The 24206-nt window shown below is 47.9% G+C and overlaps 1 protein-coding gene across 1 annotated transcript in view; it reads right to left on the bottom strand.

The window, feature by feature from the left end:
• The window catches only part of slc5a1 (solute carrier family 5 member 1), a 115900-nt gene that overhangs the window by 43516 nt on the left and 48178 nt on the right, over positions 1–24206 (bottom strand). The window contains exons 4-7 of the mRNA XM_038793344.1: positions 22567–22626; positions 21947–22051; positions 14510–14615; positions 3344–3424 (exon numbers count right to left, since the gene is read on the bottom strand). Of these exons, the coding sequence (XP_038649272.1) occupies positions 3344–3424; positions 14510–14615; positions 21947–22051; positions 22567–22626 (352 nt within the window). The remainder of the gene's footprint in view (positions 1–3343; positions 3425–14509; positions 14616–21946; positions 22052–22566; positions 22627–24206) is intronic.

Below are 24206 nucleotides of genomic sequence, written 5' to 3'. Positions count from 1 at the left end.
ACATCTATATCCTTGGCCACTCTCAAATTCTGGCGGTCTTTGAGGGAGAGCAGCAGATGGAGGGATGACTCCTCGGGGACAAGGGGTACACCCTCCCCTCCTCAGGAGGTGGGTGATGGCGCCTGTGCAGAGGCTATAGACTGCAGCGGAGACCCGATACAATAAGGCTCATGCTGCTACACATCCGCTGGTGGAGCAGACGATCGGTACCCTGAAGATGTGGTTTCGGTGCCGAGTCCGGTCAAGAGGAGCCCTCCAGTACAGTGCCCAGAGGGTTTCACACATCATTGTGATGTGCTGCGCCCTCCATAACCTGGCACTGCATCAGGGTGAGGAGCTGGCAGAGGAGGAAATCGGGTTGTGGGGGGGGGGGGGGGGGTGGTACGGGAAAGCTATAGAACATAGAACATAGAACAGTACAGCACAGAACAGGCCCTTCGGCCCTCAATGTTGTGCCGAGCAATGATCACTCTACTCAAACCCACGTATCCACCCTATACCCGTAACCCAACAACCCCCACCCCCCCCCCTAACCTTACTTTTATTAGGACACTACGGGCAATTTAGCATGGCCAATCCACCTAACCCGCACATCTTTGGACTGTGGGAGGAAACCGGAGCACCCGGAGGAAACCCACGCACACACGGGGAGGACGTGCAGACGCCGCACAGACAGTGACCCAGCCGGGAATCAAACCTGGGACCCTGGAGCTGTGAAGCATTTATGCTAACCACCATGCTACCATGCTACCCTGCTACCATGTGGGGTGCTGGTCAATATCTTTTCTTTTTAATTTAGTGTACTGTCATGTGCGGGTCCTTTTAAGAAATGGGTGTTTATCAAACAGCTGCAGTGATGTTATTGTGTAGATGGAGCTGGAATGTGATTCTGGCGGGATTCTCTGATCCTGAGGCTAAGTGTTGACACCGTCGTAAACGCCGAAGCGTTTTACGACGGCCTCATCTGGCCCCTAGGATCAGCGATCCTGCACCGCACAGGGGGCCAACACGGCACTGGAGAGCCTCACGCTGCTCCAACTACTGGTACGGGCATCAGGATGGCTGGCGCGACTTCGCGCATGCGTGCCACATCCGGCGCGAGTTCGTACATGCGCGTACGTGGCAGTCTCCGCACCGGCCCCAACGCCACATGGCGGAGACCTACAGGGGCCGGGTGCGGAGGAACATAGACCGCCACTGGGATAGGCCCGCCCGACAATCGGTAGGCCCCGATCGCGGGCCAGGCCACCGTGGAGCCAGAACACTGAGGTCCCGCTGCATAGGACCACACGAGAACGACGCCTGCAGGACTCGGCTTAACTCGGCGGGCACTCGGCCCATTGCGCAGGGAGAATCGACGGACCGGCATCGGAGCGGCATCACGTGATTCGCCTCCCCCTCCCGGCGATTTTCCGATCCGGCGCGGGGTCGGAGAATCCCGCCCTCTGTCTTTTACTTTCGTTTTGAGCTGGAAGCTGCTTTGTGTCTTGGTTTCATTTTCAGTTGGGTAGCTGCATTCAAGCAAGAAGGTGTATTTTGATTTCTCTCTCTGCCGACTAAAGAATGTCTCCAGATCACATGCTGATTTCAAATTAATACCTGTTTCTGTAAGGAATGCAAACCTACTGGGGGCGATTCTCCAATATGGAGCCCAAGTGTTTCACAACGGCGCGAACTGGGCCCGGGTACAACCGATTCTGTCCCCCACAGGGGGCCAGCACAGCGCTGGAGCGGTTCATGCCGCTCCAGCCTCCTTTTGCGGCGCCAAATGGGCGCCACGCCAACCTGTGCATGCACGGGGGACTTCTTTAGCGCCCCGGCCGCGCCAGAAAGTAGGCCTGGGGGGGGAGAGGCCGGCCTGCCGATCAGTGGGACCCGATCGCGGGCCAGACCCCATCGGAGCCCCCCCCCCGGTGAAGGAGCCCCCGTCCCCCCCCCTCCACAGGCCGCCCCCCCCCCAACTGTTTGCGCAGAGTTCCTGCCGGCAACGACCAGGGGTGAACAGTGCCGGCGGGACTCTGTCGTATCGGCGCAGCCGCTCGGCCCACATGGGCCGGAGAATCGGCGGCCCCGGCGATTCCAGCGGCCCGCAGCCGGCGCCGCGCCAAACGCGCCGGTGCAAATGACAGCGATTCTCCGCACCTCGGAGAATCGCGCGCCAGCGTCGGGGCATCGTGGCGCGGTTACGCCGATTCTCCGGCCCGGCATGGGGTTTGGAGAATCGCCCCCACTGTATTTGTTAAAAGAGTTTTTGACTTATGGATGTTGTCAGGAAAGTTATTAAGGGTTAGCTATAGAGTATTGTATCTGTGGGGAGTATCAGTGTTGGCAATTGATAAGATGTTTGCTGTGTGTTTATAAAATGTAATCTGGATTCATAGAATAAACATTGTTTTTGTTTAAAAATACTTTAGATCTCTGTTGCATCAAAGCTGTCAATTGGGCCCTTGTGCTCCCCATAACCAAAATCTATTCAAAGTTGTGGGTCTGGTGAACTCCATGATATATTTTGGTGTTCTCTAAACCCTGGCCCATAATAGTACCCAATTCATTTTTCCAATTAAGGGGCAATTTAGCGTGGCCAATCCTCCTAATCAGCTATGGGGGGAATCCACACTAGGAGAGCGGGTAAATTCCGCCAATAGAAGTATCGGAAAAAAGAGGTAAGTCTGAAACTTAGTGTTGACAATGCACCCCAGCGACATTCCATGCATCGGTGTGTATTGGCAGACACTGTAGATTCTTTTTCATAGAATCCCTACAGTGCAGAAGGAGGCTATTCGGCCCATCGAGTCTGCGCCAACCCCTCAAATGAGCACGCTATTCATACCCAGTTCTCACCTATTCCCGCACCCTAACTTGCATATCCGTGGACACTAAGGGACAATTTAGCATGGCCAATCAACCACCTGCACATCTTTGGACTGTGAGAGGAAACTGGAGCACCTGGAGGAAACCCACGCTGACAGAGGGAGAACATGCAGACTCCACACGGGCAGGAATTGAACCCGGGTCCCTGGCGCTCACCATGCTGCCTCCTTAAACTGTGCAAAGAGGTTGTGGGCCTGTAACCTCAATGCTGATATTTTAACCACAACGCACTATGTGAATGAGAGGCAACGGATCTACTTGTTGGGAACAAGAAGCCCTACTCTTTGATTTCTCTACCTCCGACCAACGTGTATTTCAGAATACTCAGTGCAAAACTTCATTTCTGAGCAAACTCCTGAGATTTGAGCTCTCCTTTAGTCAGTTTGAGCTAATGGTGATCAATGCTCTGCTGCTGGAGATATTTACATAAAACATTGGGGAGCGTCAAAGTTTGAAGTACAGATTGACTTACCAAATCCCATTAGAATGAAGGAGCCCACCACCATGATGATGGTCTGTAATGTGTCGGTGTAGATCACAGCTGCCAAGCCACCTGTCAACAACACACAGTAACTTTCTATTAATACAGATGTGATGGAGTGAAAACAGCTCATTAACATGGCCAAGTTAACCTCTTCAACAAGTGTCCCAAGAGGCAAGACCTCAGAATTCAAGAAGGAAGATCCACACTTGACCAACTCGGAAGAGATTGAGATGAGGGATTTAAAGTGGGTGTGGTGCACATGACCTTTCTGAAGGCTTTTGACAAGGTACCACACAGGAGCCTATTGAAGTAGATTAAAGGCGTTGAAAAAATGGGGAGGGCTGTAATTTGATTGGTTAGAGGTGACAGAATTGAGAGAATGCATTGAGGACAGTTCCTCAGAAGAATTGGAAGTGGACAGTGTGTCTCACCCACCGAATACTATTTTGGTCAGTCATGATTGAATGAAATGGCAAACCAGTCCTTGTATGGCCTACTCCTCTTCAATGGCTCTCACCCACCCTCCAGCCATGGACATGTCCCCGGAGCTGTGTTCGGAATTTGGCTGCTGCATGTGTGGTGTTGCCTCCCACAGTGTTCAGGCACAGTTGTCCATTCATCGGGGTGCGATGGGGATGGTAGGCAATGATTCCCACATGCTACATGCCCCGCCCAACCACGGGAATCCACTTGGGTTGTGTGAAGTGCTCACTTAACTACGATTGCCAATTCCTTATTATCAATAACCTTCAGCTGCACGGCCAGAGGCCTCGACAGTCGGTGGGGGTTCTGGGTGGTCATTGGCGCAGACGGTCAGGAACAATGGTCACAACCAGTGAACACGATCCATGGGTTGGCATGGTGGTGCCTTGAGCAGTGGTTGCCCCTCCCCCGGTTGCCACCCCAGCGCCGCCCCCCTCCCTCCCATGGCGGTCCACCCCACCCTCCTCCTTGTTATCCTCGTGCTGTAGCTCCCGTACGGCGTGGTGCTCCTCCTGAGCCTGTCAGGCATTGGCCCTGCCGCCTGGGTGGCTTGCACATGTCCCACTACGGCCCGCTGCTGTACTGCTGGCTCCACCACCTCCCTCTCACGCCCGTGCTCCAGCTCCCACTGGGCCTCATGCAGGGCAGCAACCCCCGCCACGATGGCCAACAACGCTGGGGGATGGCTAAACATTGTACTCTCTGTGGGGGTGGGAGTAGACACGGTTTCATCATTGGTATACCCCACCTCCACAACCAGGTGCTATGGGCAGCATGGCAGGCCCAGTTGCCAGCACACGTCCCACCCCTGCCCCCTCGGTGCCCTGAGACCTGTCAGCTGTCCCCCCTGCCGGGGCCACTGTCTGGTGGCACTGCCTTCACCAGGGGGCTGTCGTATGTGCCGCCTTGGACCGACCCGCTAGTGGGTGCCGTCAGTTTGGTGGGGGGGTGGGGGGGGGGGGGGGGGGTCTGGCACACGTCAGGATGGCCGGGCCGCCTGCGCCGCGACAGCGAGCGGGTTGGGTGGATGGCTGCGTGTCCGCCGTCATGGGGTCTGGCCGTTGGATCCGCCCTGCCTTTGTGGACCGTGGCCGTCCGCAGCTGAATCTGGAACCCCTTGACCAGTTTGGGCAGCTTTGCATTAATCCTCGTTCTGCCCCATTAAACCTCTGGACAGTCTTAACCTAACGCTTTAAAGTGGAGGATGGAGGGGAAAGGTGATAGAATCCACGGAACGTGATGTCTTTCTGCAGCTTCATGAGCTACTCCCTGTTGTTTCTTGCTGGCAATGAGCCCCCAGTTACTCAGCCACTGATTAGACTGCTTCCTTTGCAATACTGTGAGTAACTGAATAACTTGCATTATCTCTCAGACTAGGCTCCAAGATCAGTGAAGACACACCTCTAAGGTACAGTGGGTCATAACTAACGCAACATTTGTGTGCAATTAACCTTTGGAACTTAATCATTGTGTGATTGTGAGAAGGTGCTTCACTACTTCATGTGGACAGCCACACTCGCAGACACACAGAATCACTTAGACACACACACACACACACACAGATATACAGAACTATTTAAAGAAACATACACAGAACCGCTTAAACACACACACGTACATACACAGAATTGCATAAACACACACACATACACAATGTTTTGTTACCTGTGTGGTAGGTAACACGTGCTACTCAATCCTTGGTTAATGATGAGGTCTTCTGAATCTCGATGAAGAAGACTCAAACTCGTCCAGTAGTAACAAAAGGTTTATTGAGTAACTTTCACAATAATTGCTTGAGTTCTTTACTTTAATTTTGACACTAGTGATAAGGTTAACAAGATCTAACTACAGTAACTATACGTAACTCCACTGGCCATCTGAACTAATCTGATAATGCCCTGGCCACAGTGTACCCAAGAGAGAAGGAGAGACACAATGTGGTTGCTTTTTTTACCCCTGTTGGTCCGGCCCTCTAGTGATCATGTGGTGCTACTGATTACACATTAACCCCTTATATACATGTTCATACAGAGATCACTACATCCCCTTTTTTTTCTTGTGTTACATATTTTCTGTATGTGATAAACAAAATTGAACAAACATAATGGATGCAGTTTGCAACTGCATTACGTAAAATCAATGAGTTAATCAATCAAATGTTAATACATTTAGTTTCTTAGGTTTTTCTTCTAGTTTGCTTGAAACAGGCAGACAAATGATGTTATGTACAAGTTGTGATGATATTGATGATTATACAAAGCCAATTAATATTTATGAGTCCAATCTTAATTAAAAAATTTGTGAGTCCAAACTTTATGAATTTGTTCGGTTGAATTGCTTTCTTCTTCTGTTGTCGAAGTGGTGATGTTGATGTTGTCATTTCTTTGTGAACGTCGTCAGTGTTCTTGCGTTTGAGTGACCAACAAGTCATCATGAGGTGTTTGAATGGTCAAATCACTTTGTTGTCTGATTTAGACTTTCTTTTTCTCTTGCTATGCTTGTGGTAGCGATTCTGTGATACACCATTTTCTGACCTGGATGTTTTCCTGTGCTTGCGGTATTGATCTTGTGTGTCATCTGCCTTGAAAGCTGGTGTGCTTGCTTATTCTGGAGCAGATGTGAATTTGTGAGATTTTTTGTCATGCCATGGCATGTTTGTAGTCTTGTCATTGTTTTGCAGTGTGCTGTGGCATTTTCCTTCATGTGCAGAGTTGTACCATGTTGTACAGGTTGTTGTTTCATTGTTGTTGTTTCTGTCGTTTCGGTCTTTGTTGTTTTCGTTGTTGCTGTTGTCATTCTTGTTGTTGTTTTTGTTGTGCTTGTTGTTTCTGTTTTTGATGTTTTTGCTGTTGTTCTTGTTGTTTTTCTTGTTTTGCGTGTTGTTTCTGTTTTTGTTGTTTTTGTCGCTGTTCTTGTCGTTTTTTGTGTCGTGCTTGTTGTTTCTGTTATGCTTCTGGTTGTCTTTGTTGTTCTTGTTGCGCAGCATGTTATTTTTGTTGTTGCTGTTGTTGTTCTTGTTTTGGCTGTGCGTCTTGCGGTGTTTGTTGTTCTTGTTGCGCTTAATGAGTGTTCCGTGTGGATGATTTGAGTCATTGTCACAGTTATTGGTGTCAATGTCCATTGTGGTATCTGTTACATTGAGCGTTTCTTTTTGAGAATTGTGAGAATGATCTGATGTTGCATTGATGTTGGTGACATCAGTCATTTGTGGTGGATTTGATTACTCTTATTTGCTTCCTTGGTGCTCCTCTTCTAGCGTCATTTCAGGTTCACTTGAATCATCATTGATTTCTTGGTGCTCCTCTTCTGGAGTCAAAATCGTCGCAATTTCATTCTCTTGTGGGTCATGGTGCTCCTTTTCTGGAGTCAAAATCTTCAAGATTTCTATTAACGTGGTCTCTCTGGACTCTTGGTGCTCCTCTTCTGGAGTCAAAATCTTCATGATTTAATTTGGTGTGGTCTCTCTGGACTCATGAGTAGCCCTCCTCTGATTGTTGAGGCTTCTGCACAGACGAGCTGAGATCTGTCAGTCTCGCAGTGATTCTGCACATCCTGTTTGTCAATTGTGATCACATTGTCACTCCTCTCACATACAGTGGGTAGGCATTCAGTCTCTTCTTGTTAGTTAAATGAGCTGGGTAGACTTTCATAGTCTTTTTGTTGTTCACATGAGCTTGGTAGACTTTCATAATCTGCTGCTGGTTGCTCAGATAAGGTGGATAGACCTTCATAGTCTTGTTCATGCATGGCATTCGCTATGGAGTGTTTGCTTGCTTCCATTTTGGAATCTGTCAACGAGCTGTCTGTGGAGGCTTGCGTTGCTCTCTCTATGGAGTCTTTCATCGCTCTCTCTGTGGAGTCGTGCAATGTTCTCGCTGTGGAGTCGATTTGTGAAGGCTGTTTTCAACTGCTGGTGTAAGTTCAGGCATTGTTCTGTCTTTTGAGGTAAGAAAATTGGGTTTTGCAGCTTTAAATTTATTTTTTTCAATTTTCATGCCTTTCCATTTTAAGTGGGCATGGTCCTGGTCCTCTGACATCATGTCGCTCGTGACATCATGCGCACGGCTCGATTGCGCATGCGCAATCTGAGTTTCCATTACAGTGCACTTTTTTCGCAACCGCGCATGCGCGGCTTCTTGCGCATGAGCAGAACACTGTTTCGCCGGTTTGCATCTTTTAGTGTAGTGCGCATGTGCATACTCACCAGAACGCTCTTGCTCAGGATGCCTGCCAATCGAAAAAGTGCTGTTGCATCGAGTGAGATTCTGCCTCTGCCTCGTGGTGAGTATTTGCGCCATTTTTACGGATTTTGTTTTCTAGATAATGATTCTGTCTTTGTAAAGACTCAAAGTATTGATTTTGTTTTTGTTCATAAGCAAGGCTTTTTTGTATAGTGATTTTTAATGTTAAATTTTTTTTTGTGAAAGTTCTTCCCTCAAATGTTTTTCAGATAGTCCATAAATTAATTGATCCAATATCATAGCATCTCTGAAATCAGCATAATTACAGTCTTGTGCTACTACCTGGAGGTCTGTAATAAAATCAGTGATGGGCTCACCGTTTCTCTGACATCTATGCCAAAAGATAAATCTTCCCAGCATCTCAACAGACTGACTTTTACAGTGTTCTTCAAATTTTGCGATAATCACTTTAAATTTAATTTTGTCTTCGCCTTCCAAGAAATTAAAGGAGTTATAGATCTCTATAGCTTCATGTCCTGCTCTTCCGAGTAGTATTGCTATTTTCTTTTCTTCAGAGACCGTGTTTAAATTATTAGCTGCCATACATACTTGGAACTTTTGTATAAACATTTTCTAGCTATTACTTAAGTTACCGTCAGTTTTCAGCTGCATTGATACTTGAACGTGGTCCATCAAATTGTTTAGTTGTCGAGGATCCATCTGCTGCGAAGTCTTCCACAGTCAAATATCCGGTCTGAATTTTCTCCTCTTTTTTGTCTAACCTAATCTAACCAGTTCTGTTAAAGCTAAGCGCCTGGTACCATGTTTTGTTACCTGTGTGGTAGGTAACATGTGCTATTCAATCCTTGGTTAATGATGAGGTCTTCTGAATCTTGAAGAAGACTCGAACTCGTCCAGTAGTAACAAAAGGTTTATTGAGTAACTATAACAATAATTGCATGAGTTATTTACTTTAACTTTGATACTAGTGATAAGGTTAACAAGATCTAACTACAGTAACTATACGTAACTCCACTAGCCATCTGAACTAATCTGATACTGCCCTGGTCACAGTGCACCCAAGAGAGAGGGAGAGACACAGTGTGGTTGCTTTTAATACCGCTGTTGGTCCGGCCCTCTAGTGATCATGTGGTGCTACTGATTACACATTAACCCCTTATGTACATGCACATACAGAGATCACTACATACAGAACCACTTGAAAATAGAAGTGCTTAAACACACACATGCACACACACAGAACCACTTAAACACACATGCACACAGAACCACTTAAATAGACACGCATGCACACACAGAACCAATTAAACATGCACACACACAGAACAACTTATGCACACACGCACATACAGAACTACTTAAACACACGTACATTCACAGAACCACTTGAACACACACACGCACATACACAAAACTGCTTAAACACATGTACATTCACAGAACCACTTGAACACACACACGCACATACACAAAACTGCTTAAACACATGTACATTCACAGAACCACTTGAACACACACACACACATACACAAAACTGCTTAAACATAGACAGACACATACACAGAACAACTTAAACACACACGCACACATACATAGAACTGCACACAGACACAGGGATCAATGCTGGGTCCCTTATTGTTTGAAATGATATAAACACGAAGATGGGGAATGATAAGTAAGTTTGCAGACGTCACCAAGATTGGTAGGGTTGTTATCAGCGAAGAGGAGGGCCATAGGTTACAGGAAGATATAGATGAGTTGGGCAGAGCAGTGGCAGATGGTACTTAACCCTGATAAGTGTGAGGTGATGCACTTTGGAAGAAGTAACAGGGCAAGGGAGTATGTAATGAAGGGCAGGACACTAAGAAGCTCAAAGGAACAGATGGTACTTGGGGTCCTTGATCACAGATCCCTGAAGGTGGCAGAGCAGGGGAATAGGGTACTTGAGAAGGCATTTGGGACACCTGCCTTTATCAGTCGTGACATAGAGTATAAGAGCAAGGAGGTTATGTTGGAGCTGTACAGAACATTGGTTAGGCCACAGATGAAGTACTGTGGGCAGTTCTCACTATAGGAAGGATGTGATTGCACTGGAAGGGATGCAGAGGAGATTCACCAGGAGGTTGAATGGGATGGAGCATTTGAGCTATAAGGAGAGACTGGATAGGCTGGGATTATTTTCTTTAGAGCAGAGAAGGCTGAGGTGGGGAGATGGTTAGCAGCTTCAAATTCCTAGGGGTATACATCTCCAAAAATCTGTTCTGGTCCACCCACGTCGCGCTACCACCAAGTAAGCACAACAGCGCCTATACTTCCTCAGGAAACTAAGGAAATTTGGCATGTCCACATTAACTCTTACCAACTTTTACAGATGCACCATAGAAAGCATCCTATCTGGCTGCATCACAGCCTGGTATGGCAACTGCTCGGCCCAAGACCGCAAGAAACTTCAGAGAGTTGTGAACACAGCCCAGTCCATCACATAAACCTGGCTCCCATCCATTGACTCCATTTACACCTCCCACTGCCTGGGGAAAGGGGGCAGCATAATCAATGACCCCTCCCACCCGCTTACTCACTCTTCCAACTTCTTCCATCGGGCAGGAGATACATAAATCTGAGAACACGCACGAACAGACTCAAAAACAGCTTCTTCCCCACTGTCACCAGACTCCTAAACGATCCTGTTGCCAATTTAATGAAACTATCCCACCAGCGTCACCAATAATGTTGCTCTTTAGAGTCGCCAATATGATGCTGAGGCTCTTTTATGATATGATGTTCTGTCCCAACAGTGTCGCCAATACTGCGGGTGTTTCTATTTCTCTTACTGAACCACAAGGCTTTCCTGCATATCGGTCAAATGACCACACAACCAGTTCGTCAGTTCAAGTTCAAAGATGGTTTATTAACACACAAGGGTTACTTCGATATGCAAGCACAATATACTACAAGTTAAACTACATCTATCAACTACAATAACCTATACTTAACTTCAGGAAACCGGCACTGTGCAAGTGGATAAGGCCTTTATCTTGATCACGTGGCTGGTTTGAAGAAGTGGCTCTCTGTCTCTGCTGGGCTCATCCGGCAGGTAGCGACCATTGGTCTTGAACTTGGCTGTCTGATCGTCATGCTGCAGTTGGGCTGGCACAGGCCGGATTCAAAGGAGGCTGGCACAGGCCGGGTCTAAAAGAGACTGAACCCACGGCTGTGTCCCTTTTTATCCTTCTGAGTTTCACGCTCTTTGGGGCGGTCCTTAATCTTGGACCCAACAGTTCGACATGGCTTCAATCACTGCCTTCGATTTTGGCCAATAAGGGGCGGGTGCCTTGGTGGCTGGGCAAGTCCTTAGCGGTCATTAACCTTGGCAGTTGGGCTCTCTGAGTAAAGGCCTGGCGCCAATCAGTCTGTGGCTGTATCCGTTTCTTGAGTGTAATGGGCCATTAGAATGCAAACAAGTGAGCGTTTCGCTCGGGTCTAGCTACCTGCATTTCAAATACACAGAAGCTCTGTATCTGTCTGAGTCCTGGGTTGGCCATAATTCCCATGGTTCTTTGCAGGTTACATTGTCAACCTTGTGTTGCCCTATTATGTATTTCTTGTCATGTACTTAATGATCTGTTGAGCTGCTCACAGAAAAATACTTTTCACTGTACCTTGGTACACGTGACAATAAACAAAATCCAAATCCAAATAATTGAGGTGTATACGATTATAAGGGGTTTGGACAGGGTAAATAGGAAGCAGCTGTTCCCCTTGGTTGAGGGGTCAATCAAAAGGGGGCACAGTTTTAGGGTGAGGGGGAGGAGATTCCAAGGGGATTTGAGAAAATATTTTTCACTCAGAGGGTGGTGAGAATCTGGAGTGCGCTGCCTGGGAAGGTAGTGGAGGTGGGAAACCTTACAACCTTTAAAAAGCATTTGGATAAGCACTTGAAACACCATCACATTCAATGATATGGGACAGGTGCTGGTAAATGGGATTAGTGAGAGATTAGGGCTAGTTATTGTTGGTGCAGACTTGATGGGCCGAAGGGACTTTTCTGTGTTGTACGACTCTATGACTCCATGACACACACATGCACATGCACAGAACCACTTGAACACACACACGCACATAAACAGAAACACTTACACACATGCACACACACATTCACTGAAGCACTTAAACGCACACATACACAGAACCGCCCAAACACACATGCACATACACATACAAGCCACATGCTTAGTTAGACAGGCACATATGCATGGAACACAAAACCACACACATATATTTGTGTGTGCGCATGTATATAAACAGGGATGAGCATATGAACTGTAATACACACATACAGCACAGAAACACACAAAAACATCAGAGCGTATGTGTATATGTACATTCACATATAGACACATTGAGTGGAGTTTAACCAGAGATACAGGTCCCACTGGCGGACCAGGAAGTCAGCAGTGTTTCCGTGTTGGTTGGGAGTGGCCAGTCGGCGATGATCGTGCAGCAACTGGCCATTAGCTAAGCTGGCAGATACGGGATTCAGTGTAGGAACGCCGGCATCCGCTGACCGAAGTGCAGGAGCCGCTGCCATTTTTAACCCTGCCTTTGGACTTTCAAGGACCCTTGCGTATTTCCCCAGTGTCAGGGAGTGGGGCTGCTCTTGACAAGAGCCTCAACTGGGCTTCTTATTGAAGATTTGAACATGCCAGAGCTCTCCAATCCATCCTGCACCCACAGACAGGGAGGCATTGCAGACAGAAGCTTTGGAATGCAAAGGTGAAGGGATGGTGCAGACCACACAGAGGATAGCCCCATAGTTCAGTGGGGCCTCCCTGTGTGATCATCCCCAGGAACTTCAGGAATGGCAGGATCTCTCTGCTGGATGGAAGGAAGAGACTCTCATGGGTAACCAAGAAGGCCTGCTAAAGTTTGCAGCGGACGTGAACAGCCCTGGGGTCCAGCAATGAGACTGGGTCCCTTTGGGGAGAATGTGAGTGATGTACTCTGTACCCTGAGGGTAATTTAGGTGATAACCGTGGATCAAAGTGGGGCAGGAACAGAAGGATGGCACATTTTGAAGGGATTGGATGGGTGGCGATATTTACATTGCTCTCTCACCAGCTGAACATATGCTGAGTGTGGGTCACAGGCAGAGGCATCGTGTTCTTCACATCATCCACCTCCCATGAGCAGATACGGCTGGGAGAGACATGCAGGTCGGGACCCCTGCTGGAGGCCAGCAGAAGACCAGCATTTAGGGATTTTCTCCATCAGCTTCTGGAGCCTTCTGCAGGAGAAAGGGCAAAGACTGGTGGTGATGTTCCGGGAATCCTTGATCCCTGTGGAAATGGAGGCACAGAGCAGGATGGACAATCCACCTACGATGCTCACTCAAGAAGATTGGTGTCATCCAGGATAGAGCAGCCCGATTGACTGGCATCACATCTACCGCCTTAAACATTCACTCCCTCCACCCCACCGACACACAGTGACAGCTGCATGTGCCATCTACAAGATGCACTGCAGCAATTCACCAAGCTCCCTCACGGTACCTTCCAAACCCACAGTATCTACCATCTGGAAGGTCAAGGGCAACTGATGACTGGGATCCATGCCATCTGTAAGGTCCTCTCCAATCCACTCACTATCCTGACTTGGAAATATATCACGGCTTCTTCACTGTCACTGCGTCAAAATCCCTCAATTCCTTCCCTAATAGCATGGTGGATGTACCTACACCATAAGATCTTAAGACATAGGAGCAGAATTAGGCCTTTCGACCATTGAGTCTGCACTGCCATTCGATCATGGCTGATATGTTTTTCATCCCCATTCTCCTGCCTTCTCCTCATAACTCCTGATCCCCTTATTAATCAAGAACCTTTCTATCTCTATAAGATCAGATCATCAGATGATGTGACATTCCTTCCATTGTTGTTGACCTCCCCTTCCTTACTGCCTCGGTCAGAGCCAGCCGGTACTACATGGGCTGCAGCAGTTCAAGAAGGCAGCTCACCACCACCTTCTCAAGGCTGATTAGGGATGGGCAACAAATGCTGACCTAGCCAGTGATGCTCACATCCATGAACGAATAAAAAAATACTCATGAATCTGTGCCGCATCCCTCCAAGGCCAGTGAAGCAGTGACTGAATTAGTTAGGAATACAGTTCGGAGAGCTGTAACAATCATTGTCCCCTTGGAACATCAGGAAAACGCTTTCTCCAATCACACACCAAGGTACTGTTTACCTAAAGTAAGAATGCATCTGTGCATCTCCCTCCCACTCTGTACCTCCTCAGAGTGCACAATATTTACAATGAGTTGGTTACACCAGGATCACATCCGCCAGGGACCCCGCTGTCTGGGTGGGGGTGGGGGGGGGGGGGTAATTGGCATCATCTTTGCCAATAATAAACAGGCCAAATGGTTGGAGAGGCGGGTTCCTGCTCAGCTCGGGTGTGTTGTTCTTACCTGTCACGGTGTAGAGGCCGGTGATGGAAAGCAATATCACCACCGCAACGTACAGGTTCAATCCCAATGCCTCCCGGATAAATATGGCTCCTGAAAACATGTCCGCCTGGAAGAAAGATGTAACAAAACGGCACTAAGGAAATATTTATATACTTATTTTTTTTGCTGGTGTGGAATGTTCTTTTGTGTCTGTGAGTGGGAGATGGGGGTTTGGGGGGGGTAATGTGTCATATTTGGAGAATATCGTCTCTTCCCCCCCCCCCCCCCCCCCCGCCCGCCCACCCCATCAAGACAAGCTGCTGCAGCATCTGGTGGGTGAGATTGCCAACTCTGGCTGGGGGCAAGGGTGGTGTCGTGTTAGGTACACTGGTATAACACTGGTTACTCTGTCTGACTGAACCAGACTAGCTCTTAGCCACATGGTGGGGGTGTGAGATTGTAACAACGCCCTTGACTGACTCTCTAGGTGTTCATCAGTGGAAAGAGGCGGTGCGCGAGTGCCTCGTGTCTTTTATAGTCAGATCCCACCCCTGAGTGTCCTGCCTGCTGATTGGTCATTTCCTGTTCTCTGTGTCCATTAGCTGCTTGTCTATGCCTGCCTGTATATCATTATATGTGTGTGTCTGCATATCATGACAGGTGGCATGGTAGTGCAGTGGTTAGCACTGCTGCCTACAGCAGTGAGAACCCAGGTTCGATCCCGGCCCTGGGTCACTGTCCGTGTGGAAGTTGCACATTCTGCCCATGTCTGTGTGTTTAGAATTTACAGTGCAGAAGGAGGCCATTCGGCCCTTTGAGTCTGCACCGGCCCTTGGAAAGAGCACCCCTACTTAAGCTCACGCCTCCAGCCTACCCCTGTAACCCAGTAACCCCACCTAACCTTTTGACCACTAAGGGGCAATTTAGCATGGCCAATCCACCTAACCTGCACATCTTTGGACTGTATTATCGTATCTCACCCTCCCTACCACCTTGGTCCGAGCCAGTCTGTACCAGGAATGTACATGTTAAAACCAGCCAGCACACAACGACCTGACCCAAATTGAGAGATGGCACCAAGGGCAATGTCAAGCATGGTACTTGGGAGCACTTTTCCCAGGCTGCAACTTCCTGAACTCAGACCAGCATTGGCATTTCTAAATTGCCCACTGGGCCCAATAAAGAGGGTGGCACAGAGGCACAGTGGTTAGCACTCCTGCGTCACAGCTCAAGGGACTTGGGTTCAATTCCAATCTCGCGTGGGACTGTCTGTGTGGAGTTTGCACTTTCTCCTTGTGTCTGCGTGGGCTTCCTCCGGATGCTCCGGTTTCTTCCCATGCTCCAAAGATGTGCAGATTAGGTGGATTGGCCATGATAAAGTACCCATTAACGTTGAAAAAGGTTAGGTGGCGTTACTGGGTTACGGGGAGAGGGCGGAGGCGTGGGCTTAAGTAGGGTCTTTTTCCAAGGGCTGGTGCAGACACGATGGGCCGAATGGACTCCTTCCGCACTGTAGGGATTCTGTGATTCTATGATTCTACCAGAGGGCATTTGACAAGTTCCTGAGAGGACAAGTCTGGTTACAGAGCGTAAATTATGAACTTACTGCAGCTGTGAAACATTATAGGCTGTAGCAAACCCCAATTGTCCAAAGTGAAGAATTCTTCCAATCATTTTATTGAATGGGACACAGGGTATTGTTACATTTCTTTGTAGCCACAAAGAGAAAAGGTATGGAGGTGCCCCACATCCTGAGAGTTGTATCAAGAGATGTTGTTTATACAAAGCCCACGCAAACACTCTGCTGACATCACTGCACATCACATGATGTTTTACCAGGAGGGATATATTCTTTGATACTTAACACCCCTCCCCCTTTACTTCATTCGTGCGACAACAATGATTGATATTTATACCACAGATCCCTTGGGCGGAATTCTCCGACCCCCCCTCCGGGTCGGACAATTGGCACGGCGGCACGTGAGTCGCGCCATGCCGCCCCAACACCGGGACGCTATCTCCGCAGTGCAGAGAATCGGCACCATTGGCGCCGGCATGGTCGGCGCGGCGCTTGTTGGGGTATGCGCCGACTCTCTGGCCCGGGCTGGCGTGCCAATTCTCCGGCCCGGATGGGCCGAGCGTCCATCAACAAAAGGCCGAGTCCCGCCGGCACTGTTCTAACATCCTCTGAGCCGGCCGGACCTTGGCGTTGTAGGGTCTGGGGGCGGCCTGTGGGGGGGAGGGGGATCTGACCCCGGGAGAGGGGGGGGGGGGGCTCCGTAGTGGCCTGGCCCGCGATCGGAGCCCACCAATCGGCGGGCTGGCCTCTCTGCCCCCCCCCCCCCCCCCCCCGGTCTCCTTTCCTTCATGCCGGCTCCTGTAGCCCTGCGCCATTTGACATCGGGGCCGGTGCGGGGAAAAAGGCCACTACGCATGCACTAGTTGGCGCCGGCCCAACTGCGCATATGTGGACCCTGCGGCGCAGGGTTCAGGCCAGGATCGGCAGCTGGAGAGGCGTAGGCTGCTCCAGCAGCGAAACTGTGGAACTGTTCTCATTCTCTTCAGGAGGTGGTACTTCCTGGGTAGTTACTCCAGTGTCTGTCACTATAGGTATTAGAAAGTCCTCAGAAACAGAATCTGAACGTGTCTCTGTGTCTGGGCTGAAGCCCACTCAACCATTCAATACGTTCATGGCTGATCTCATATCGGCCTCAACTCCACCTTCCTGCCCCCTTCCCATAACCCTTCATCCCACTACTAATTAAAAACCTATCTATCTCCTCCTTAAATTTATTTAATGTTCCATCATCCACCGCACTCAGGTACAGAGAATTCCACAGATTCGTGGTCCATCGAGTCTGCACCCACTCTCTGAAAGAGCACTCTACCACGTCTCCTTCCCTATCCAACCCACCCTATCCCTGCAACCCCACCTAACCTGCATGTCCCTGGACACTAAGGGGCAATTTAGCATGGCCAATCCACCTTACCTGCATATCTTTGCACTGTGGGAGCAAACTCCGGAGCACCTGGAGGAAAACCATGTAGACACGGGGAGAAAGTGCAAAGCAATGATCTACTGAATGGCGGAGCAGGCTTGAAGGGTTGAATGGCCTTCGCCTCCCAATTCGTATGTCCTGTCTGGTTTTAGTTTTAGACTGATTCAGAGCTATGAGGAGGGAATGGGACAGGGGAATTAATTTTAATTGCTCTAGAAAAGATAGGATGGGCCAAATGGTCCCCTTCTGTAATATATTATTGGATATCCCTTGGTAGCGAGGATGAATGCCTTCCATGAGTCCGAAGGTTAGTGGCTGACGAGGCTAATTAGGCACCTATAGACTTTCACGCGCAGGAGGTATTTGCTGTCATGTGGGATGTCTGGTTCTGTGCTGAATTATTAGATCAATGGTGTATGGTGTGAACGTATGGTGCACAGGATTTTCCAATGATCTGGTTAAAACATCTTTCCGCAGGGTTTCTGTCACTCTTCTGCTGAAATTCCAATGGACAACCAGGAAATTCATACTCGTTTAAACAGGCAACACATCCCACCCCGGGCATGTTGGAGCAACTCAGGAAAGTCTATTATAACTCTACTCACTCTGATTGGCGCAGACCGTAGCCTCCGCAAAGGGACTGAATATTTACCCCTTGTATAACCTCTCTGAGATGGACGGGTAAGGTAAGTCGCCATAGTCCAGATGACCATAGGCTGCTTTCCCCTTTGAGAGGGAGAACTGACTGGTGGTGATTTAACCTGAGAATCATCACACCTCAGGTGAGGGGTGAGGTTGAGAAGCCGGGGTCTCCATGGAAAACGGGATGTGAGGGCAGCACGATGGTGCAGTGGTTAGCACTGCAGCCTCACGGCGCCGAGGTCCCAGGTTCGATCCCGGCTCTGGGTCACTGACTGTGTGGAGTTTGCACATTCTCACATTGTGGTGGTTTTGCCCCCTCAACTCAAAGATGTGCAGGGTAGGTGGATTGGCCAAGCTGAATTGACCCTTAATTGGAAAAAATGAATTGAGTACTCGAAATTTATTTCAAAAAAAGAATAAAATGGATAACGGGAATTGAACCCATGCTGCTGGCCTTGCTTTGCATCACAAACCAGCTGTCTAGCCAAGTGAACTAAATCGGCCCTCATTTATCCCTTGATATAACCTCTCTGAAATGGAGGGGTATACAGGAGACAATATGCAGGCATTAACCCATATGAACAAAGGATAAAGGCATTGTTAAGACTGAGGAGGTGCTGAATCTGATTAATCCAGTGTGGTCTGATGGAAGGGAATGACCCTACTGGGCATGGGCATGCTGCATAAAACTGGCACAATTGACAATAGCTCCAGGAGGCAAAGCTTGCCCGGTGCAGAGAATGGGGCCTTCAATCTGACATAATAGAGAATGGGGCCATCACTCTGCATTAATCAGAGAATGGGGCCTTCAATCTGCCATAATAGGGAATGGGCCTTCAATCAGCCATAATCAGAGAATGGGGCCTTCAATCTGACATAATAATGGGGCCTTCAATCTGACATAATAGGGAATGGGCCTTCAATCAGCCATAATCAGAGAATGGGGCCTTCAATCTGGCATAATAGAGAATGGGGCCTTCAATCTGACATAACCAGAGAATGGGGCCTTCAATCTGACTTAATAGAGAATGGGGACATCACTCTGCATTAATCAGAGAATGGGGCCTTCAATCTGACATAATCAGAGAATGTGGCCTTCAATCTGACATAATAGAGAATGGGGCCATCACTCTGCATTGATCAGAGAATGGGGCCTTCAATCTGACATAATAGAGAATGGGGCCTTCAATCTGACATAATCAGAGAATGGGGCCTTCAATCTGACTTAATAGAGAATGGGGACATCACTCTGCATTAATCAGAGAATGGGGCCTTCAATCTGACATAACCAGAGAATGGGGCCTTAAATCTGACATAATCAGAGAATGTGGCCTTCAATCTGACATAATAGAGAATGGGGCCATCACTCTGCATTGATCAGAGAATGGGGCCTTCAATCTGACATAATAGGGAATGGGGCCTTCAATCTGACATAATCAGAGAATGGGGCCTTAATTCTGACATAATCAGAGAATGGGGCCTTCAATCTGACATAATCAGAGAATGGGGCCTTCAATCTGACATAACCAGAGAATGGGGCCTTCAATCTGACATAACCAGAGAATGGGGCCTTCAATCTGACATTATCAGAGAATGGGGCCTTCAATCTGACATAATCAGAGAATGGTTCCTTCAATCTGACATAATAGAGAATGGGGCCTTCAATCTGACAGAACCAGAGAATGTGGCCTTCAATCTGACATAATAGAGAATGGGGCCTTCAATCTGACATAATCAGAGAATGGGGGCCTTCAATCTGACATAATCAGAGAATGGGGCCTTCAATCTGACATAACCAGAGAATGGGGCCTTAAATCTGACATAATAGAGAATGGGGCCTTCAATCTGACATAATAGAGAATGGGGCCTTCAATCTGACATAATCAGAGAATGGGGCCTTCAATCTGACATAATCAGAGCTGTGATCCATTTCTGAGGCTGAGTGGAAGGAGCTGAACGTAACGAGTGTAAATCTTTAAACCCTGAAAAATGAAAATGAGACAAATCTTGGCTGCAATTCTCTGACCGCTGTGATTCACTTTCTCTGCCAGCAGTGCACCCCCGCCCATGCGTTTCCCGGAGGTGTGTGGAGGCTTCAATGGATGGAGTATGGAATCCTCGCCACCAGCGAACGGGGCAGCGCAGAGAAAGGCACGGCTGGGGGACTGGAGAATCCCGTTTCTTGCTCTCAGAGAGATGGAAGTTGGGTAGCAAGAAGCACAATCCTAAATTAAATCATGACTACAGGACAAAGGAGGATTAGTGCAATTTATCCATGAAAAAAAATCAGAACTGATGTTGAGAAACACTTCCTCAGAATGAAAGCCAGAATGGGCAGAAGCGGAGGCAGAGACTTGAATTATAAGGGGAGTTAGGTACTGGGATGAGAGATTGAAGAATGAAGTGGATGGGCTAAATGGCCTTCCTGATTTGTGCCTATTTCTGGAATTACTGCTCTGTTGCTGGATGCACTAAATGAGCTTGGTGCTGCCACCAGGTTTATGAACGAGGCAAGTGTCACATTTCCCAGCACCACACCCTTTACCGTGACTGTGAAGTCAGGGCACTGTGCGGAGGTCAGAGCTAAAACAGACTGATCAGTGGTGATGTGTCCAACCTTTTCGTATTTACCCCAGCTGGATGTGTAAACCATTCCAGCTGCGGTGGTTCAGGTATTGACGATATTTACTGAAGCCTAACTGAAAACGGGATTTATCATATAATTATAACACCGAGACAGCAATGTGGGAAGGTTAAGTGACCTCTGGACTCTTGTTCATGACTTTTCTTTACAGTTGGATTAACTAGAACATCCCAAGTCAAAGTATTAAACCTTTTTGTTACATGTGTCAGCAGGAATGAGGGCAATAAAGATCAATGTGGAAGCAGTAAATTGGCTCTCAGTCCATGCACTGATTCAAAAAATGTTTTCCAATTAAGGAGCAATTTAGTGTGGCTAATCCACCTAGCCTCAACATCTTTGGGTTGTGGGGGTGAGACACATGCAGACATGGGGAGAATGTGCAAACACCACACGGGCAGCGACCCGGGGCTGAGATCAAACCCGGGTTATCCTCGCCGGGTGGCATGGTAACACAATGGTTACCACTGTTGCTTCACAGCGCCAGGGTCCCAGGTTCGATTCCCGGCTTGGGTCACTGTCTGTGCGGAGTCTGCACGTTCTTCCCGTATCTGCGTGGGTTTCCTCCGGGCGCTCCGGTTTCCTTCCACAAATCGCGAAAGACGTGCTTGTTAGATAATTGGGCATTCTGAATTCTCCCTCAGAACAGGCGCCGGAGTGTGGCAACTAGGGGATTTTCACAGCAACTCCATTGCAGTGTTAATGGAAGTCTACTTGTGACAATAATAAAGATTATTATAGTGAAGCAGCAGTGCTAACCCTCAGTCAATGTGCTGCTGACTCAGATTCAGGTACACCCCCCACACAAAGATGTGCAGGTAAGGTGGATTGGCCATGCTAAATTACCCCTTCGTGTTCAAAGGTTTGGTGGCATTACAGGGATAGGGCGGGGAGTGGGCCTATGTAGGTCCAGAATAGGTTTTGGAGCGTCGGTGCAGACTTGATGGGACAAATGGCCTCCTTCTGCAATGTAGGGATTCTATGATCTATATTGCAGCCCAGTCTCATGACCTGAGTTCCTAATGGTGACACTGCAGACTGGGAGTGCCAAGCCCCAGCATTTGTCATTGTAATATTTTGATTATTGAATTTAATCGTTGAGTAAAGGAGCTGTTGACTAATAGGACACGCGTCTCTCCCAGTCCGTGCTGACCTCAAGGCCATGAGCTAACTCACCGATATCTTTGTGAATATGTAGAGACACAACGAGAGGACAGACAGGTAAATCCTGATCCGATTGCCCCCGAATCGCTTCTTCAGATACTCGGGCATGGTCACAACCTTGAAGAGAGGAGACAGTCAGAGTGAAATCCTGAATAGGGGGAGGTACAAACTGGCTGAAATCATCACCACTAGCATGTCATACATGAAGGCAATGCAAGGGTTAATGAAATGTATACAGGCAGCCACTAGAGGGAGATAGTCCCAGAACTAAAAAAGGGACGATGTTAAGCCTGGGGGGGGCAGAGGTTTGGAGAAGGTGGTAGCAGGAGTGAGGAGTTAGCTTGACAGGCTGAAGATAGAGAGAGAGAGAGCAGATAGTAGTTTAAACTAGTAGTGAGATTAGATGTAGATGAGAGTAGTTTATATGTTATCAATCAACAGTATGTTTCTGTGGGATAAGTGTTGAATCCAGTTAGTAGTCTTAAATAAAGTAGTTTTGTTTGTTAACAAAGCTTGTTGTTCTTTGATCAACACGCCTCATCAAAGCCATCCGGTAAAGTAAAGCAGAGAATAACACACAGCAGAGGCAGATAAGGAAGAGGGCATCCGATTGTAAGTGAGAAGCTACTTACTCCAGCTTTGATGTAAATTGGAACAAACAGCCATCCCAGAATAATAACGATCACTAGGGCCTAGTAAGATGAATAAGAGTGAAAGGTTATTGAAAAATCTAACAAATTACATTGATAATATGGAATCAGTGATTTCTGCCTTAACCATCTCTAACAAAATGGTGGAAATATACAGTTTGGAAGGGTTAATAGTTCAGAGATGTGGTTTAATTAGCAGTAATAATAAAGCACAGCCAATCACAGTGAGCCTGAAGGGTTCTTTACCATATCTCTTCCCCTAATGGAATATTGAAGAAGCTGTTAAACCCAGCTGAATGGTTACAATATTATAGGAACTTGGCTCAGTGTGTGCCTTGTTTTGTTGCTTGTTTTTCCTAAATATGTGCAATAAATCCTGAGAATTTGTTTGCGGAATCTGTCAGCTTGAGAACTGAACTCTTCTCAACTTTTGATGTTTTTTTTACCAGACCACATTCTACAAGATATGGTTCCATTTTCATTATTTATTTATACTGTGAGACTATTTGATTTATTCAGTCACTGTGGGCTACGTCGCAGGCCCGTTGTTCAGGCCTTTTTTAGAATCCATAGAATCTCTGCAGTGCAGAAGGAGGCCATTCGGCCCAACGAGTCTACAACGACCCTCTGAAAGAGGGCCCTACGTAGGCCCATTCCCTCGTCCTATCTCCCTAACCCGGAGCACCCAGAGAAAACCCATGCATACACGGGGAGACCGTGCAAACTCCACACAGTCACCCAAGTTCTGAATTGGACCTGGGTCCCTGGTGCTGTGAGGCAGCAGTGCTAACCACTGTGCTGCTGGGCCTTTTGTTCAGGCCTTTTGTAATTGTTCAGGGTTGTCATTCGGGCCTGTTGGTCAGGCCTTTTGTAATTGTTCAGGGATGTCATTTGGGCCTTTTGATCGGGTCTTTTGTAATTATTCGGGACAGTCATTCAGGCCTTTTGTTGAGGCCTTTTCTAATTGTTCAGGATTGTCATTTGGGCCTGTTGGTCAGGTCTGTTTGTTAGTCAGTTTTTGAGCTGTCTATGTTGGGCCCAGTGGGGATGGAATCGGAGTGGGGGTGAGGAAGGTTGGGGTTTATCATCATTTCCAATTGAGGCAGGCATGATGATTAGAAATCCTGAGCGAGAAGTATTGGAATGAAATGAGTTATTACAAGTAGCAACCAATCCTGGGCCGTGTGCAAATCTGAGCTGGCCAATCAGGATAACTTTGGGGAATCAATCCTGGTTGGGTGTGGGGCATTGTGGGAAACTGGAAAATGTGGAACACAGCAGGCAAATGTGAGGAAACAATCAAATGTAGGGTGAAAATTGCCCTCAGTGCTGTACGTCTTGCTCCTGCCTACGGTTTAACCGTATTTTACTGGGCGATGGGGCACTAGCATTTGGTGGGGGCAGGGAACAGGCAAAGGCTTGGGTTCAATGTGATGATGTGAGCAGGTTACATATCCTGATCAACCCCTGATTGGTGGACTCACTTGGAAAAGGGCCACTCGGTAAGATAGAGTTGGATCCATGAAATTGCACTGTGTGGGTCTGTGCTTAATAGAGGAAATATTAATGTGATTGAAAAATATTTAATCCTTCTGTACGTTGAACTTTCTCTATGTTTGTTG

This window comes from Scyliorhinus canicula, chromosome 1, assembly GCF_902713615.1.
Source record: "Scyliorhinus canicula chromosome 1, sScyCan1.1, whole genome shotgun sequence".
Lineage (NCBI taxonomy): Eukaryota > Metazoa > Chordata > Chondrichthyes > Carcharhiniformes > Scyliorhinidae > Scyliorhinus > Scyliorhinus canicula.
The sequence above is the reverse complement of the archived record's forward strand: the minus strand, read 5'-3'. Positions and strand labels throughout refer to the sequence as shown.